This window comes from Melospiza georgiana, chromosome 3 (genome assembly GCF_028018845.1).
Source record: "Melospiza georgiana isolate bMelGeo1 chromosome 3, bMelGeo1.pri, whole genome shotgun sequence".
In the NCBI taxonomy this organism is placed as follows: Eukaryota; Metazoa; Chordata; class Aves; order Passeriformes; family Passerellidae; genus Melospiza; species Melospiza georgiana.
Window position 1 is genome coordinate 39,398,999 of NC_080432.1, and position 19,158 is coordinate 39,418,156.

The following is a 19,158-nucleotide window of genomic DNA, read 5'->3' on the forward strand; positions in this document are numbered from 1 at the left end:
AAATACTGAATTAAGGGTCTGTATGCACAGTATGAAGTAGAGAAATGAGTAGGTTTTTAGCTTTTATGGATGAGATAGCCCAAAAATAAAATTCAGAGGAAGAAAAGGCTGAGGTGGAGCATTGTGAAATTATGAGAAATGTGGGAAATGTCTGAAGATAATCTTGAGAGGAGCATATTTTAAAAATTGTAAGACTATTAAAATAACGCAAGCATAAAACAGTGGAATTAAGAATTAAAACAAAGAGCAAGATATATTGGTTTTAAGAGAGATAAAATGTCCAAGAGAATAAAGTGCAGATATTAAGTCTAGCTTGAGAAAAATCATTAGTATACTTTGAGAAGAGCAAATCAGTGACATGGAAGTTGCCAAAATCTGCAAGGACGTTGTTAGAAGAATGTGCCCATTGACAATTGTAAATATCACATTAGTAATGCTTAGAAATCTAAGAGGAAAGGAAAAATGGTTGCAGTTGAAAGCTTAACTTTGGTCCCTTCAAACCAGATATGCACTGTAGGGAATGAGATAATGGATAAGAACACAAAGCAAAGTAAAGCAGTGAAAGTAAGAAAGGCAGAAGGTGAAAGAAGGCGGAGAAATAAGAGCAGCCTTGTGAGAATATAATAAGAAAGATGGGGAAATTATAGTAGGCAATTTTGCAAGATTTCCCAGAAGAATTATAATGATAGGTGTACACATTGCCTCTATCACTAGATTAAAATCCGTCTTCTTGATCTTTATACATAACTAAGGACTCTCAAACCAAGATCAAGGTGCAGAGAAACATCTTGATGATACCTTTTGTTAATGTGTTAATGAACTTGCTTGCTTAATGTCACAGAAAAAGTCATATAAATCTCCAGACAAAACCTTTTACCTGAACCTGTATACTTTCCAATGATAATGCTTTTCAAAGATTGAAACTTAAATTAAAATATGAAAAGAAGAGGTGGGTAGATAGGGATTCTTGGTAGCTGTTCATCTGCTAATTGGGATGATTTTAAAAATCCTTATTAAAACTACTAATGCATTTTGAAGCAAGTAAGGCTTTTGTCCTTTTTTTCTAATTTTGAATTTTTGTCTTTATCTGCACAACTACTTATCTGCTAATTTGAGAGCTACTCTAGCTTGTGCCATTCATCATAAGAACATCTCAGAGGGTCTTGGAAATGTTTCAAGTTTTAACAATCAGAGACTTAACCTGTTTTTTCTCATATAAGTTACCTGCCTAGACACACTAGGAAGACAAACACTGAATAACAGAAGTTGAATAATAATAGTAATGAAGAATTTTGCATGAGAAATAAAACCTGGTAAAATCAGGTCTTTTGTTGTAGATTGCTGAGATATTTTACCAGTGTAAGGAAAAGAGTGTTGACATTTGTCAGGCTATCCTCCATAAATTAGAATTACTGTACAGGGGAAGCCTTGGCTGCTGTAGCTATCCCTGCAACATTAGCTATTTTATTACAATTTTTTTTTTCTTTGAAATATATGGGGCTATTTGGGGGTACATTTATGTACTTTAAGTCTCATATTTTCTTACTTGATCTTTATGTTCTAATATCATAATTCTCATTCTTAACTTAATCACATTTTATGACTTGTCAATTAAAAAGAAAAAACAGGGGAAAAATGAAGAGTTTCTTTGATTGTGTCATGTGTTGTGTTTGGAGTTTTTTAAAATGAATTTGTTTCAGAATTCTTCATAATGTTAAAAGGTAGACAGCCTAGGAAACTAAAGCATCAGTACATCTTTTCTCAGACTATTTTGATATTATGCTTTACCCCTGACGTGGAGAAGCCACCTCTGCATGTGAGAGGATGGTTCATTTTCCATAGCTCATTTAGACTTTGTCCTTCTTGCCAGGACTACCCTCAGGATTGCTAATTGTAGTACTTCTCCTCTGAAGACTGGTCAAATTCATTTGATACAGGCCATAAATCGGCCATTAGTGGGTATCAAGTTTCAGCTACCATCACTTTCACCTAAATAGTAGCTGAACAGTGCAGTAGTGTTTTTCTCTTGCACCCTATTTCATTTTTCATGTTCTTCTTGTAGACCAAAAGAGCTCCCAACTGTTTTATATTTCCATTGGGTCTCAGACCCTTTTCTGCTGAAATTCAGTTGCCTGTTTTCACTTGTTAGAAACTAAACCTGCATGACTTAAGTTAGTCAGTACAAAATAGTGTCAAGTGGGCTTTACACAGCCTTAAGCGTGTTAGTTTGTTTGGGATTTTTACAAAAAAAAAGCACTGAAGTTGTGGCTTGAACAGAAATAAAGCCCATTTCTCAAATGTACAGTGTAATTTCAGTTCTTAGTACTGTAGCATCTTCCCTCAAAAGAAAGGCATAAAAATAATGTTGCTTCAAAACTTACTTTGCTGGAAGAAAAGTGACTTCAGAGAAAAATGTGGCTTAGGTAAACTAATTTATTATACTTGTAAAGGAGCAAGAGGAAAGGGAACAAGTAGGCTTGCATTTTCTTGATGCTGGCACTCAACACAATACTGGCAATTTAAGAGACTTTTTGTGGTGTGGTATTTTTATACTTACTTCTACTTTTTAAAAGGAAATTTCATAAAAACTGAGATTTTCAGATTTCCATTGCTACCACTTTTCTGGATTTCCTGGCAGTAATTTTTTTTTTTTTTAATGGAAATGCAATCAGCATTCTTCATGGTGCCTTCAGTATTTCTTTCAGGTCTGACCACTAAGTCCAAGAGTCACATCCTCAGTAATCCATGAAAAAATTACGGCTCCTCACCCCCTTACTACATATAGATACATGCATTTAGCTACCTTTTTCGGCATTGTTTTGTAATATCAGTGTATTTTTCTGTACTTTGCAGTCAGGAATTGCATTTGGATTACAAAATTACTTTTTTGCTAGTTGATGGTATTTACATAAGTCCTAAGGCTGATTCACTGTTTTTGTTAGCGCTAGAACTCAGAATAGCTGATTCAGAACCAGGCTGATTCTGACATCAGTGTTAATGACAGAATTGTGCCAACTCTGAGCAGAATTGATTCTGATTCCCAGATATGCAGGGGTGTATCTGCTTTGCAGGTGCAGGTGCAGATGTTTGAAGGCAGCTCCTGCAAATCTATGGAAGCAGGTAACAGTGGAGATAGGGGAGCCCTGAGTAAGCTGCTGGAACTGTTGTGGAGGTTGCAGCCAGTACTGCATTTCACATCTCTGGCTGCGTCTCCTTTACCAGTCGCGCTTGCACTTAGCTAAAGATAGCATGGATAAATACATGCAGCCTGTACTTCCATCTCTCCCACCAGTGTGCATGCATCCTGAGTCAGAGCAGGATGAGTCCCACTAGTGTTTATTGTTTTTACAAGTAATGTTTGGTTTACATGGTGATTTCCCTGCAGAAATAAAGATTTTCCTGTACTTTTGGAAAATACCTGGCAAAGTTCATTTTGAATTGGTAAATTTTTCATTGACCTTTGCATAATTATGATATCATCATGAATGCAGCTGTACTGAAGCTAGAGACCAAAAGCAGCCCCTGTAGTTGGTCAGAAAAAGGGAGAAAGATTGGTTTATGGGTGGTTGTGGTGCCCTTACTCTCTCCTTTTAGCAATATGGATGCCAGCCATGTTGCACCACTGCTCATGCTCCTGGAAACTCATCAATTCCATACTTTGCTCAGCACTTTGGTTTATGAGCTTTTACCTCTCGACACAAGCTCCTCTGTGCCTACAGTAGGTGTGCACAAAAAATACTGTGTTTCAGGTGCCCAGCAGAAAGCTGACAGTAATGTGAGGGAGGGTGGTTAGGTTTGGTTTTGGTTTTTTTGCAGGAGGAGGCACCTGTGCTTCCTTCCCAACTGCATGTGTGAAGGATAGTAAACATTTGGGTTAAAAAAAATCATAATTCAAATATCTATACTGGTACTGATCAGATCTCTGTTTCTGTAGCAATGAGAACCAAAGGTGGCCTTTTAAGGCTCACAGTTCTTCTACCAATTTCCAGTTCTGCTTCAGGCTTCTTAAAGTATTAGAGTGCGTGCTTTAAACCCACAAAACTTACCTTTACCTAATTTTCACCATTCTAACCTAAGTTTCCACGGAAACAGGGTTGAAAAAGCCGCTGGTAGCCAGCAGGCAGCCAGCAGCTGAGAGTGAGAACTCTCCTTTGTCACTTTCCACTACTGGATGCCTGCTGCGTGCCAGTGTGCAAAGCTACCTAGGCTTCTAAAATCTGGATTACTTTCAATTTGAGGGGGAAAAATTAAATTAATCTACTCTTTTCTGTCTTTGGATTGTCACAGTAAATTCCAGGAGGGCAAATGGGCTAATGAGTCCTGATCTGTTCGGTTACATTGAGCCCCACACAATCAAAGCTTTGCCAACCAACTGGGCCTCTCCTTTCATAATTTCCGTGTTTTAAAAGCATTCTGTCTCAAATTTTGTGGCTGTGGACATGTACATGCATATTTTGGTACCTTAATTCTTTATGGCCCTGTGTCTATTTATCTACATCATTATGAGCCTTTTTTGCATACAGCATAGTAAATGTACAAAATTCCCCTTCTTGTATACTTAGGGAACATTTCTGAATGAACACGTTACAAACTGATCCTCGGTTAAATATTAGGAGTAGGATGTGAATGGAGATGGCTTTTAACCAGAAGTAGATTATAGCTGCAGGAAGACTAAAGGGTCTATTTGGTCAAGACTCATACAAAACTGAGATAAGCATGCACAACCTGACAAGATCAGATTAGACCCTTCCCCCACAAATGCTCTTCCCATAAATATTTATCTACTTTCTATTATAAATAACCAGGAAATGAAAAAGGATAGATTCCCTTTTTTTAAAATAGCCTAGAAATAGAATTGCAGCTTCAAATGTTTGGGGTAATGATATTTAAAGTATGCAGTAAATTCCAATACTAGTTGCTATATTTTAGATGGGAGTAAAGTACTGAAATTCCTTATGGCAGCTACATAAATCGACAGCTTTTATAAACAAAGAAGAACTTTGTACGTATGTGAATTTTTGCCTACCTCTGGGTATCTTGGAATTAAATAGTTTATCACCTGTGAGAGAATAGGTGTTGACAGAGTGAGCACTGCTGTATTTTTGAGCTTGCCGGAGGCAACATTACTGGCATTGAAGTTAAGCTTGGCATTTTTTCACCCCATCTCTCATCCCTCCGGCCCAAGTGAATGCTCACTTCATCAATGAGAAACAAACTGAATTGCCTGCCAGTTGTAACAGAGATTCATGAAATCAAATCTATTCTGCAGATTTGTGCTTCATTCAGGTTGTCGGTCCTTTGACTTCACTTCTTCATGCAGTAATATTAAGGGGTAAAAAACTGAAGCTGTGCATGTGCCACTAATTCAGAAATGCATATTTGTTGGTGATCCACTCATCAGAATCTGAGTGGATTGCCTTCTGCTGTAATGAAAAATAGCTCTTTAGCTTTGAGATTTATATCCTTAAAAATGTACAGAATAAGATTTTTGCATTCATCTTTGAAAGTAACAAGTTTGCACTTTTTTAAACACTTCTGTTTCATATAAGAATAATATTAATACTTTAAAAATCTCAAGATGAAAAATGTAAGTCCTTTTTTCTTTTTTCTTTTTTTTAATCTTTTTTTTCCTCTAGCATTTTACGATGGGATAATGAGACAGATGTCTCTCAACTGGAAGGACATTTTGACATTGTTATGTGTGCTGACTGGTAAGTACATAAAAATCATAAAACTCACGTTAGAAAAATAGCTTTGCTGGAGTAATTGTACTGTGCTGCTTGCTGATGGCTAAGCAAAGTCAACAAATGAAGCACAAAGCCACCTTAACCTCAACAAATTAATATTCATCTCCATGTGACAGTTATAAGGTAGTCTTCTATCACACAGTAACTTCTACCACATTATTTCCCAAAGATTGATTTTGAGAAGCATTTCCATTTTCTGGAATTGCCTCTGTTTCATGCTTGACGTATCAGTAAATGGACGACTTAGGCAAATTGCAAATAATTATGGCTCAGTGAGGAACAGTCTGGAGAAAAGGGAGTTTATCAACACAAACAGCTCAATTAGCTTACTTCTTAGGAAAGATCTGACTATTGATATAAGGGGATATATTTTTTGCTCCCTGGAAAATCTTTCCAAGGAAAAAGAGATTTTCAAACCATTTTTTCCACCTCCATCGCATTCTGTTCCTTAAATCTATTTGACATCAATATCTGGAGGTATAGGCTTTATATTATTTACACAGGCAGATGGTAATTATAAGATAATTTATGGTAAGAAAAATAAGAGTTCAGCACTTAATTTATGAAAAGGTAGATACATGTAGCAATATGGTATCTTGTTTAAAAATTTATGCAAATAGATTTGATTATTGACACAACCCTTTTCTGATACTGCATTTGTGGGATTGTGCTGTGCTGGATTTGCTGCATGCTAGCTTTAAAAATGGTGCATTACTAATTATTTGTGTTATATAAATGTAGACAGTGTGAAAAAAAATAAAACTGTGCAAATTTTATTTAGGAGAATAGATATTTTTAAACCAATCTGTCTTTCCTTCATGGATATTTGCTCTTGACCCATTACATATCCAAACAAAAAAAAAATGCTGTCTGTGTTTTGTGGCTCGTAACTGTTGTGAGAGATGAAATTCTGAAAGCAGAGACTTCCTAGAACTGCTCAGTTCAGCAAATTTATGTACCTTACCTAGAAATAGTTAAAGGAAAAGGCAAGGGAAGGGAAGTACAAAGCTGTCTATTGTTTTTTAAAACAATGTTCTTTTAAAATGTCTTCTATTCCTCTAAAGCTTTTGTTTTTCTTTCACATTATGCTATTAAAGCTAACTCTTCTTATTTCACCAAGTTACTGGTTTTGTATAGCTCTGGAGAAAATGTGTTTAGTGATCTTTTGCCTTTTTCTAACACCTATTTGTTCTCAGAATGCAACAGTGCTTTGTTTCCCTTAGCATTTAATTTCAGAAAAGTTCTTTGTTCCCAAAAAGGACAGAGGAGGGTTTCTATCTAATCGCTGATAATGTGCCTCAGAAATGCATCATCTGATTAAAATAAGGAGCTAAACAACACCATATGATTTCAGCAAGTAATTTAGTAAATGCCTTCCTCACCAAATATTAGAATGGATACTCCAGGTTTCATTGCACAGATGAAGTTAATGCTGGACAGGATTAGATCAGATTAAGTATGAAAGTCAGATCAGAGTGCTGGCGGACATGAGCAGGAGGGCAGCAGTCTTCTCGGAGGCTTAGACAAGGCTCACATATGGATGTTCTCCAGATTATGTGGGTGAAGCAAGGTCTTGCCAAGAGATTTAGAGTTAAATTTGTTCTTCACACAAATATCAAAACAACCTGGCTGTGCCGTCTCTTGTATTCTTGATACTCACACCATGTCATCCTATTTGTGCTGGGAGTACAACAGAGTGGAGTGAGACTTAAGTTGTTTTTTTCAGTAATATTCTGGCCTAATACCCCTCCCAGTCTGTTTGGAAGTAGTGTAGTTTCTTTAGGAAACAAAGAATCAGACATGACAGGTAAAATACATAATGCATTTGCAATCCCTGCATTTTGTACATTTATTTTGAAGCACTTAAGATGCAGGTAAGTGTATAAATATTTATAGATTTCTAAAAAATAAATAGAAATGTGCAGGTTAGTTTAAGGAATTTGGATTTATTCACAAATTATTTCTGTTTTCTTATTTTAAGTGCTCACAGATATATGAGCATAGCATAGAACTTAATAAACATGAAAATCCCTTTATTGTTTGTTTCTTTTAGAAATAATTCTTTTAGTTATGGACACTAGGTTTTATGGTATATGAAAAGGCTGAGGAAAGAAATGTTCCATGCTTTATCAAACTGAAATCATCTTTTCATTTTCATGTATTTCTCTTCAGCGATATATAATCGGTTTGAGAACTGTTGGCAGGATTTTTGCTCTCTGAATTTTTTAGGCTGCCACTGAAGAGGAAAAAAGAAAATCTCTTTTCTTCTAGCTTCTCAGCTGAAACCTGAAGTATGCAGTGATAAAAAACAGATAGAATAGATTTAATTTAGTTTAACACCATCATATAGCTCATTGTCAGTCAATAAAATCCGAGATTAGAACAGAGAACTAGAAAGCAAAAAATCTGAGTTCAAATATTAGGTACAATGGATAAATTTTTATTGAAGTATTTCCAGCAAGGGTGATATTGTCTGATTCTCTGAATAGCTAACCAGTGGTACTGCTTGATCCCATTTACATGAAAACAAGCTCTATTCATAAACATATTCCAAATCCACATGGAGATTCAAGTAAAAATGTACATGATTACAGCAAGCAGCGATATATTTATATTCATATATTTACAGTCAGACTTTCATAAACCTTGTGTGCAGGAGTGGAAAATAAGTTATTTCCCAGAACAAACAGTCTATTAGTTAACAGCTAAATTTAGTAGCTCAACTAGATTATAAAATAAATAAGAGGCAAACTATGAAAGCTAGTCATTATTTAACCATTCAGGATGTTGACAATAAAATAGTTTCGTGGTTCAGCAGTTCCGAAATAATTTTTAAAATGTCAACTATTAGATAAAAATAAGTAAAAAAATCAATGTGAGACTACACTTGAAAAAAGGATACAGTAAAAAATAATACTGAAATAATGGAACCTTTAAAACATATTCACCCATCTCATATTTTTCAGGGGGCATTTTAAGGCCAAATGAGGGCTCTCAGAATTTTTGATTTTCATCTGACCTACACCTGTGGATATAAAGCCAGGTGCTGAAACTGTGAGTTTGAATAGACAAGGAAAAATCACAGGTGCCTGGATGGACAGGCCAAACACTAGACTCTCCCAAAGTTCTTGAGGGCCCCAGATTTTATAATTATTTAAATAGTGTACATACTCTATTGAGGACAAAAGTTCCAAGATTTTTAGTCCAAAGAGAGAGTAAAGGCCAGTAGGACTGAGACAATAAAAAACTTTCACGTTATTGTGAAGCAAGTTTTCACAAATAATTTGATGTAGAGGCAAAATAAGTTTTAGAACTCCGTATTGTTTTGGAAATGCATAATATCCCACTTTATTTACTTAGAATGATTCTATTCTTGAAGTTTGGCACATGCATAAGTATTCACATAACAGAGGCCAGGGGGAGCTATCCCACATTACTTTCACTGCTGAGATTTTTGCTGAAGTCACGGGGAGTTGTGGCCTTGCCAGGAATGTAGACCTGAACTTAAAGTATTCTTTAAATACCTTAAAATATGTCAATTTTGTCTCCGTTAGTTTATTTGACTTATTTTAAGGAGATCTTTTTGCAGGAATGCAGTAAGACCTCTGTCTTTCCATTTTAGGCCTGATTTCTGGCACACACTTTCAAGTGCATTGGAACCTGATGACACAGAAATAAGAGTCTTTTTAGTTTACGTCACTCATGTAGTTGAAAGTGAACAAAAAAATAAATGGCTTTATACATTAGGCACTACATATGAATGTAATAATATCTGAAGTACACCTGTAAACTCTTTTACCAATGGCAGAGCATGCAAAAAACCAAAAAGTTCACATCATAGCCTATAAAACATATGTGTCTTGTTGTGAGGCAGAAGATAAAAGGATAATAGCATGTAGCAAACTAAGAATCTACCTGTTTTCTTAAATTTATTTCCTTGTGGCTTACTGCTTCTTCTCTGCAGTTTTGGTATAAAGTTTCATTTTGGTTTTAATTGCAATTTAAAATTTTAATTAAAGAGTAAGAGAGTAGAGAGGTGACAATGTCACCTGCCTGTTCATCCAGATTTCACAGGTTAAGAGCATTGCCTAAACAAAGGCCAAATCATCAGCTGTGTTCTCACCTTTCTGTTGCTGTGATTTGAAACTTCCTTGCTGACCCAAGAAAAACCTTGCTATTCCTGTCCTGAGCTACATAAACATGAAATATTACCGCTAAAGTAATGGCAGGCTTAAGCCAAATTTGAATTGAGGTGTGAGAACTGTGTGTGAGTGGTTTAGAACAATGCATTATTTAATTTTACTGAGCTGTTCACAGAATTGTTTAGGTTGGAAGGGAGATCTCTGGAGATCACCAAATCTAACCTGCCTGCCAAGGCAGGGTCACCTAGAGCAGGTGACACAGGAACTCACATGTTGTGAGCTTTGAAGGATGCTCTCAGGGACATTTTCAGTCTGCTGTGGTAATATTTAGTCATACAATTCCACTGGTAAGAAAAACTGCGTGACTTAATCCCCTTGCGTGGGCCAAATCCTGTGCTGTTCCTGTCTGCAGCACCGATTACCTAATGACTTCTTCAGGATTTTGCTCATTTAAGGCATCCCCTGACTCAGAGGGAGGATAGATATGTTCCCTGGAGTCATTGCATTGCAGTAGCTTTGTTTCCAGTCTTCTCTGCTCCTTCTGGTCAGAGTACATGGCTCACAGAGCAACAGTTTGGAAACCACAGTATGGAGAAACTATTTTCAATTGGAGCAAGTCATGTTCCCAGGAACAGGTCTCTTGGAGGGCAACTGTCTCAGGTTGTCTGGCTTTCCTAAGCTAAGATGGATACCTTCAGTGTCACCAAAATATTTATTGGGGTTGGGCAGAAAAAAACTAAGTTCTCAGACACGCAGCTTTTGGCAAACAAAGGTCTGTAGTTCTCATTGTAAAGGAACAAGATTGGTAGCAGCAATTGTGCCCCTATCTCATTGAAAAAAAAAAAAAAAGAGAATGGTATTCAGGTCCATGAAAAGGGGATTTTAACACTGCTAAGCTGCCCCAAGATTGTGTTTCCACTACACTGCAATAATAAAAATACTATAAATGCACTTTTCATTCAGAATGTGCTTCTTTTTACATAGGATCCCCGGAAGTCTTAAATGTGTGCATGCTTGCGATGTTTCATGTTGAAAAAATTAATTACTTTTCACTATTCTTTTGGGAGAGGAATCATCTATTCCACTTCTTCTGCAGGTGGTTAAGTTCCCAGTGAAGTAGTGTCTTACATCATCTATCTGTATAGGGATCAACATGAGGTGAATGTCATTAAAATACCCCAGAGACAGCAGAGATAAGAGATGCTTTTTCAACTAATTAAATTTAGGCACCCATGTTTTCAGTAAAGTTCTTCCAGGAAGATAAATCAAGGCTGAGGGGTTGTCATCGTGCCAATTGCTCAAGTTCAAATTTTCTTGTAAGCCAGGCTATCAGGAAAATTGTTAGCTAGTATTTCATATTCTTGAGAAAAAAATCAGATCATATTTCTGGATTAGATGTTCTTCAACATATATAGGTATGTTGAATGTTCTTCAAGATATATAGCTATCCATTCTACTATATTTTCTCAACAGTGTGAGGTTCTGCCAGTTTTTACTAATGAAGTATGGTCACTTGCAAGTTTTGTTTTGTTTGTTCCAGAGTAGCAAAGATTCACAGTTCTTGCATGGCTGCTCGCCTCTATGGCATATGATACAGTATTCTCCTTGGTAGCTGTGGAGTGTCCTTGCATTCACACATCTTCTATTCTTGATGAAAGGCCTGTGGTTGGCAGACTACTTTTTTCACTTCAGTGTTTCCATCTATTCTTTATGTTCTTTCAGAATTTCAAAACTGGAAAAAAAATTACCCACATCTCTTCAGAAAAGAAGTTTGAGAATAAAAGGAAAGGGAATATATTAAAAAACCCATAGAGAATGGACAAAATGCCATGTAGTATGAAACTTGAACTTGACACAAGCTGGAAAGCAGTTTTATTGCAGAGAAAATGTGGGGGGAAGGAAAAAAAAAGAAGAAAAAAAATCACATTATCTGTGGCCTGCTTGATAGAGTTTCTTATCTGAATCACCAATATAAATGCAGCCCACGGTAGTAAGGACTGAAAGGCATCAGTTGCTATCAGATGGTTGTTCACTAACCATTGTAAATGCACTCATCCACAGTAACTACATGTCCACAAATATCTAGTCAAGAGTGATTGGCACCCTGGCTGCCACTATTAGTATATACATTAAGGTACTGAGGGGCACGAAGAATGAATTATCCCCTCAAATCATGAGGTAATCACACCAAAATAGGGCTGAGCGTGTTGGCAACATTGCATGGGAAAATTGACTCTGCTGCTATCCTTGCGGGACCCATGCTGGAGATGAAGGGTTGCACTCTTGAGAGATGACAACTCTGCACAATCTGGGCCATTGTGTTTCAACAGCGTTGGAGAGAGGGAGGAGGTAGGGTCTTGTAAATCTTTACAAGGATAGCTAGAGATAGATAGAGAAATATAGCAAAAATGTATCATAGGTAAGAATTAATGCCAAATCTGTGAAGGTAGAAGGGAAAAAAATACCCTTAATAGTAACACCTGAAATAGAATAGAAAACATTTTCAAAAACTCCATCCCCCTTGTATGTACATGTAGAATGCTAGCTTTTTGGGTTGATCCTCATTTCTGATACAGTATTACTTTAATAGCTAGTATGTCTGACTGGTGAATTTCAGCTATATAAAGACTTATTTCATGCTGACAATTTAGGTTTTGTTTAGACCGTATTTCCTTTTATGTCCTTTTAAATGTTAAAAGTACCTGAACTGCATAGAAATGTAGACCACAGTTTCTCGTTTACAGCATTGTGTAAACATATGTAATTAGCCTTGTACTTATCTGCATTAGTATCATTAGAATTGAAAACCCATTTTAATCTGGATTCTGTTCTCTTCTCAATGTCAGCCTGTTTCTGGACCGGTACAGAGCTAGCCTTGTTGATGCAATAAAGAGATTACTCCAGCCCAGTGTAAGTATGTTTCTATTTTCTCCTGAACACTGGCTTCAGAATAATTAGTCTGTGCACAATGATTGAGAGAGTAATGGAATGGCAGGATTAATGTCATGTAATACTTTAATACTTATTATGTCCAACTTCAATTGAGTCTTCTAATCTATCAGATTCTTTCCTAATCATAAACTAGGAAACTTCTTATACTTGGCCTTCTGATAAGGAACACAGTGGGTAGTAAAATAAATGAAACCGCTTCAAAGATAGCGTCAGATTATTTTTATCAAAGCGTTTCTCAAGTATTTTCCTTTGATAATAATGTCTTCATATTAAAGTAAAATACGATATTGAAAGTTTTTATGTTGGCTTCTGTCATTTTTAATCCCTTCAATTGTAACCTTTGTCATTGTGTATTTATTTGTTATGAAAGAATATTTTTTCCTTTTCATTTATGGTTATATAAAATGAGCAAATTGCTTACATGTATACTGTGGCTTAAAACAATTTCCATGAAGTAAGCCCTGTGTTTACATGTTTTATACCTTAGAAAATAATGAAATTATGTTCTTTATAAAATGATTACACATTCTACATAAGTGTCACTCAAGAGATATTTTATCAATTTAAATCTATTGGGCTGTTTAACTCAGAGAGACTTGCAGGCAAGAAAAACTCTGTTCCATGCATATATAAAATATATATATATATATATATATATGTTCTCAAATATTTAAAGAAGGGAAGATATCCCAAGAAGAAAAGAAGAAAACATTAGGTAATTGCTCTAAGTAGGATTTTGAAACAGAAATTTTATCATTCATGTTTAACATCCAAATCTTCCAATAAGGTAAACTTCCAATTTGAAAACAAAACACTTCATACTAGCAGTGAATTTCCAAACTGTATTTAAAATTTGTAGTACTTTTGTACTTTTTGTACAAGAGATTTGCTCTGTAAAAGGAATAGAAGATCCAAACGTGCAAAGGCTTAAGAACCCGAGTCATTTTAGTTGTGTAAGTAATCCCATTCTTTGCTTAGAGTGATCAGGTTTCTATTCTTAGTTCTATCATAGACTTTCCTGAGTGACCTAAGGCAAGTTACTTAAGACTGAATTATTTTAATGAGCTGTGGGGCAAGGCTGCCAGGAAGACAGGAAAAATGAAGCCGCCCTGAGGAGAAGGTTACCCAGATATATCTGTCAGTGGCAGTAAGAAGAGGTTAAGCAGCTCCTGCTCAGAGTGATGCATTCTGACTTTCATGAAGTACCAACAGTTGTCAAGCTGCAATAATTTTTGGGACCACAGGTCATCTGGAACACAAAGCAGATCCCAGTTTAAAGCAATACCAAAAAATTTTTTTTCAGCCCAGATCAATGTCAGCAACTGGTTCTTCAGGTATTCCCATGTGCCATTCTACTGGCTCCATGAAAGGACACTGGGGAAGAAGAGCAAGAGTGGGAGGAAGAGAAGTGTGTAAGAGGTGCCCTGGTAACTGTGGAATTGTTAGGCTGACTTTAAGCCAAACCTGGCCTGACTCTCAACTCCAATCAGCTAATTCAAATTCAAAGAATATGTCTTTATATTTCAGAGCATATGAGCTACACTCCTTTGTGAATGTAGATGGGGTAAAGGGAGAAGGCTTTTTCTTGCCTGTCTTCCTAATTATGTTTGCTTCTGCACATTGTGATCTATAGCATAGTCAGTGTCAATAACCATTTTAGGCAGAGCAAATGGTTCCTACTTCTTTTCAGCAAAACTAACTTAAGAAATTCATGCTCCATGCAGGAATTTCTGTTGCAGAGTTTTGGATCCCTATCCAAAGGGTATTTTTTAACTAAATTCAGTTGCCTAATCTACTTTATGAATGGCTGTATGGATGGATATCCAGTTATGGCATGGCCTTGCAAATTACTGCAATTTTTAACTAAGAGGACAGCAGACTAGTGTATAGGATGTGAGCTGGGAGTACAGACACCTGAAATGAGCTCTTTTGTCCAAAAAGGACGTGTTCAGCAGAGATTGCTTTGAGCATATGTCTTCATGGTTTGAAAGACACAAATAAAAACGCATGCTCATTTGAGATCTCAAAAGATGCCATCACAAGTATGAAATAGTTACCAATTTCACTGCTCTTGTTAACCTGTATAAATCTAAGGATAATGTCAGAGGGCACTTTACTAAATGGCACTATAGTTAGCCTTTTAAAGGACAAATGAATCAATAGTGAACTTATTTTCTAGTTGCAATAATTAAGAATAGTTTGTGGGCATTAGTTTATGCCCAAGCTAAGGCATAAACTTCTTTTATTAAATTCATTCTTCTACAATAATTATTTTGTCTCAAATTTAGAACTTTCCATTTTGGAAATACTTTGACAAATTGTTAAAATTGACATACCTAAATGCAAGTCATTTTTCAAATATAACTAGGATACAACTAGTTTAGAAGAGTCTAGGGAAAATAACCAACACTAGTAACAGAAAAAGTGGAATAAATAGAGAATAACAGATATCCTTCCAAAGCTCTCTTGAAGGAGAGATTCAGAACACATAGTCCATTCCTACTGTTAATTAAAAATTTATCTGTGGTATTTCCTTTTTCAATAAGAATGATATTTCTGACTATTAGAATCCTTATTACACAGAATGATGTGTTCTGGTTAACTTTTTGTTTGCTTTGAAACCAGACTCTGATCATTCCCTCATCTGGTTCCTCGTACTGTCCCCATGGACAGTTGTGTTGGTGCAGGAAGAAGTCCACAGAGAGAAATGAGCAGCTCACAGATTTACTGAGGGCTGAATTTTCTATCTGAGTTTGTTACAGAGGCAAATGTCACCTTTAAACCCATTCAAAGGGTTAGGCACAGAAACATTACATTGAACAAATTTCTCTTGAATGGCTGTATCTTATATCTCTCAACCTATTTTACTTGATTTGCCAGCATTAGGAGGTTTTTATATAATTAATATTTACTTTTAATTTCAATCTCAGAATAAGCATTTAGTTTTTTGCATATTTCCCTAATTAAGAACAATTTTTTATCAAGGCTTTGATTCTTCTGTGGCCTATCTATTCAAAATGCCAATGAAGTCAATGGGATGCTATTGAGCTTAGTACCAGCAAACAAGACCACATTTAGTAATTACTGATGAGTAAAGTCATATCCAAAATATGAATGACTGTCCTATTGTCTTACTGTAGCATTTTAGTGACACTTCAGACTATTAGAACTGGCATTTTCCTCTGTGTTTTTTATTTTCACAAATTTACTGGAAGTGTTTTTCCATCTGAGGAAAAGCCATTTTGTATTTTAAATATCATTCTTTAAATATCATCCTAGGAGACACTTTTGAATTAGAATTAAACTTTGAATAGTCCTCCAAGAGAAGAATCAGGGGATTGATTCTGTATTATATCCCATATTTATCAGGACACTGATTACTGTACTCCTCTTTCAAATTTAATTGAAAGCAGTCTTCAGAGAATATGAGAAGGAACGCATGGACTGCTGACTCCAGAGGGGCAAAGGGATGCTGTTGTGCGAGCACCTCATCAGAGCTGCTGGATCGGTGGCCAGTGTAGGGTCTGTAACCTCCAGCAGTCTCTGTTCATGAGGTTCGGTCACATCTAAAGCTCCAATGTGGGTCATATGGTCAGTAAGCCCTGGATAAGGAACATTTTTCCCATTACAGTGATCGTGAAAATAAGGGTCTCCAGAGGAGTCTTGGCCTTCTTATGCCATGAAAGGTTTCTGCAGAACAACATTCTGGGGAGCTGAGATGGCAGCAGGAGGAGCAGGATCCTCAGCTGAAGGCTCCCTTTGCTGCCCACTTCTGTCTGATGACATTAAAGCATGCCAAGGATGTGAGGGAACCGATTGTGAATTTCCTGTGTTTAATGTTTTCCATCCTGAGCTGAGCCTATATTCAGACCTAGCATTTACATAAGCAATTCCAGTGCCTTCGGTGGGAGTTACACCCCTTTGCACCTCTTATTTTGCCACAGAAGTAAAGCTACAGCTTCACAAATGAGCAGCAGTTGAGTTGGTTTGGATATTGCCCTAACACTCCTTTGTGCTTTAATTTCCCACGAGAAAGATGAGGGTAACAGCATTTCCCTATCTCACCGAGCTGTTGTGAGAATAAATATAGTGTTGTGGTGTTAATGGTTGGAATCTTTTAAGTGCACATTAGCACCATAGGTACTGACATAGCATTTTTATTGCTGCCTCACTGTGCATTGTCTCGGTGTACGTGTGCGTGTGTGAGACACAGAATTTGTTCCTTATTCTCCTCACTAAGTGTCTGTGTCAGCACTGTAACTTTCCAGCATTCCTATTGAAATTCTCTGTACTGATCACTCTTCCTGTGGCTTGCAGATTGCGTTTTCTCAAGCTAAATGTGCTCCCACAGCATCTAATCCTTTCACAAGTTTTTCAGATCCCCAAAACTGTTTTTGGTCTCTTTGCTTGATTACAGCACCTCACAAATTAATCTTAGCTCTCATTAACATAGAAGTTAAATACAGGAACTTAAAGTAAACTTCATGGTTCCCCTCAGTGTGATATGCTGTTGGCTGATATTAACCTTTGTTTACAGCTCTTCAACCACTTTTCATTCCATGTGACAGGACACAGTATTCAGCCAATTAGAATTAATTCTGCAAATAAGACTTCAAGAGGTGCTCTATCAAGTAGGTTAGGTTTTGGGCAAGTACTTTCCACGGAGTGTCTAAAATCAGTTCAAGGTACAGTCATTTTTGTTTCCTTAAATACAGAAGGATGAACAAAAAATTAGGTAATGGACCATAAGGTATTTCCTGGGCATCATAAATGGCCCGATCATCTTGCAAGAAGAAGAATGAGTATTCAGGAACATTAATTCTTGATTTAAATGCAATTTAGCAATTTAAGGTCAAATTTAGTTGCATTGCTCAGGTAGTTTAAAATACCTTTGAAAAATTAATGATTTGGGCTGATTTGCCTCCCATTTTGCCTTGTTTTATACCGTTGTAATTCCACTGACAGCAAATGAGAGGTACCTCTTCTATGTGTAAGGAAGAAAAAAGAAAATAATTATTTACAGTCTTTGCATGATCATGAGCTAACAAATGGATTTTCCACTGAGTGCATGCTCTGTATCCTTTCTCTGTGTTTTATTTTGGTAATCCACAGACACCCTTATTTTATGAAAAGAAGCAGATGTATTGCAGTTGGCAGTTTTATAAAGAAAATATTTATTTATTTATTACTTTCAATATTGCATTTGTTTAATCACAGAAATCTTGCAGATTTTGAACAAGTATTTGTGTTACCCTATTTTAGTATTTTAACAAGAGAACAATTGACTTTTCCAGCTTGAACATATTAAAAGCTTAGTCAGGTGTATGCTATATCTGGTTCCCTTCCAGTTTTAAAAATTTATAAATTCTCTTTTTAATGTTCCAGGGAAAAGCAATGGTATTTGCTCCACTCCGAGGGAATACTTTAAACCAGTTTTGCAATCTAGCTGAAAAAGCTGGTTTCTCTATCCAAAGACATGAAAATTATGATGAACACATTTCGAACTTCCACTCCAAGGTTAGTTTTCTGCTTGTGTTAGATAACACTTTAATCCGCATTGCATTTTGAAGAGATCATGGTCCTTTTGGCAGGTAACCTAAATGTTTGATTAAAGTACTCCTTAGGTGTGCTGTTTCTGAACAGCTATTTTTGTATCTGATTATTTTGTGTGGTAGAGCCATCCTTTATCTCTGCACGTCTAGAAGAGTTTTGCAGAAGCATCTCCTGTTTACTGTTTTCATTCATAGAAATCTAATTTATAAGAGTCTTTTCTTGTTGTTGTTAGCTGCCTATAAATATACAGCATACAAGCATTTACATTTTAATAAAAAGCCTGCAACTTTTAAATAGTTTATATACTGAAATGGACTGAAATAAATGGGAGGTGAATGTCTAATTGTATCATATCGTACCGTAAATCCTTATCTCTGGCTGCTTTATGGCTGGGTCAGTTGGCAGCTTCAAACTGCTAAATCTCATACAGAATTTCACAGTTGTGGGGTTGTATGTCAGATCGAGGCGCTACAAGATTTAGGTCAAAAGCACTTATCTGAGTGTGATTTCTAAGCTTGCTTACATAAAACTACTGTTATCAGTCTCCTTTTTTATTATTTATAAGTGTGGAGTAATACAAGACATGGAGAGGAAGGCACTTCACAGAAAACTTTTTAGGAATTTCTTATTTTCCTGGAGAAGCGCTTATCAAAATCATATTTATTACTTGCAGTTCTGAGATCTTTCTTTCATACCTCAAAGAAATCCACTGTTGTAGGTCCATGTGACCTTAGACATAACCTCTTGCAATTTTCTAAGAACTG

The 19,158-nt window shown here is 36.2% G+C and overlaps 1 protein-coding gene across 1 annotated transcript in view; it reads left to right on the top strand.

The window, feature by feature from the left end:
* The window catches only part of CAMKMT (calmodulin-lysine N-methyltransferase), a 211,683-nt gene that overhangs the window by 185,134 nt on the left and 7,391 nt on the right, over window positions 1–19,158 (top strand). The window contains exons 8-10 of the mRNA XM_058021049.1: window positions 5,637–5,711; window positions 12,736–12,799; window positions 18,227–18,358. Coding sequence (XP_057877032.1) covers window positions 5,637–5,711; window positions 12,736–12,799; window positions 18,227–18,358 — 271 coding nt within the window. The remainder of the gene's footprint in view (window positions 1–5,636; window positions 5,712–12,735; window positions 12,800–18,226; window positions 18,359–19,158) is intronic.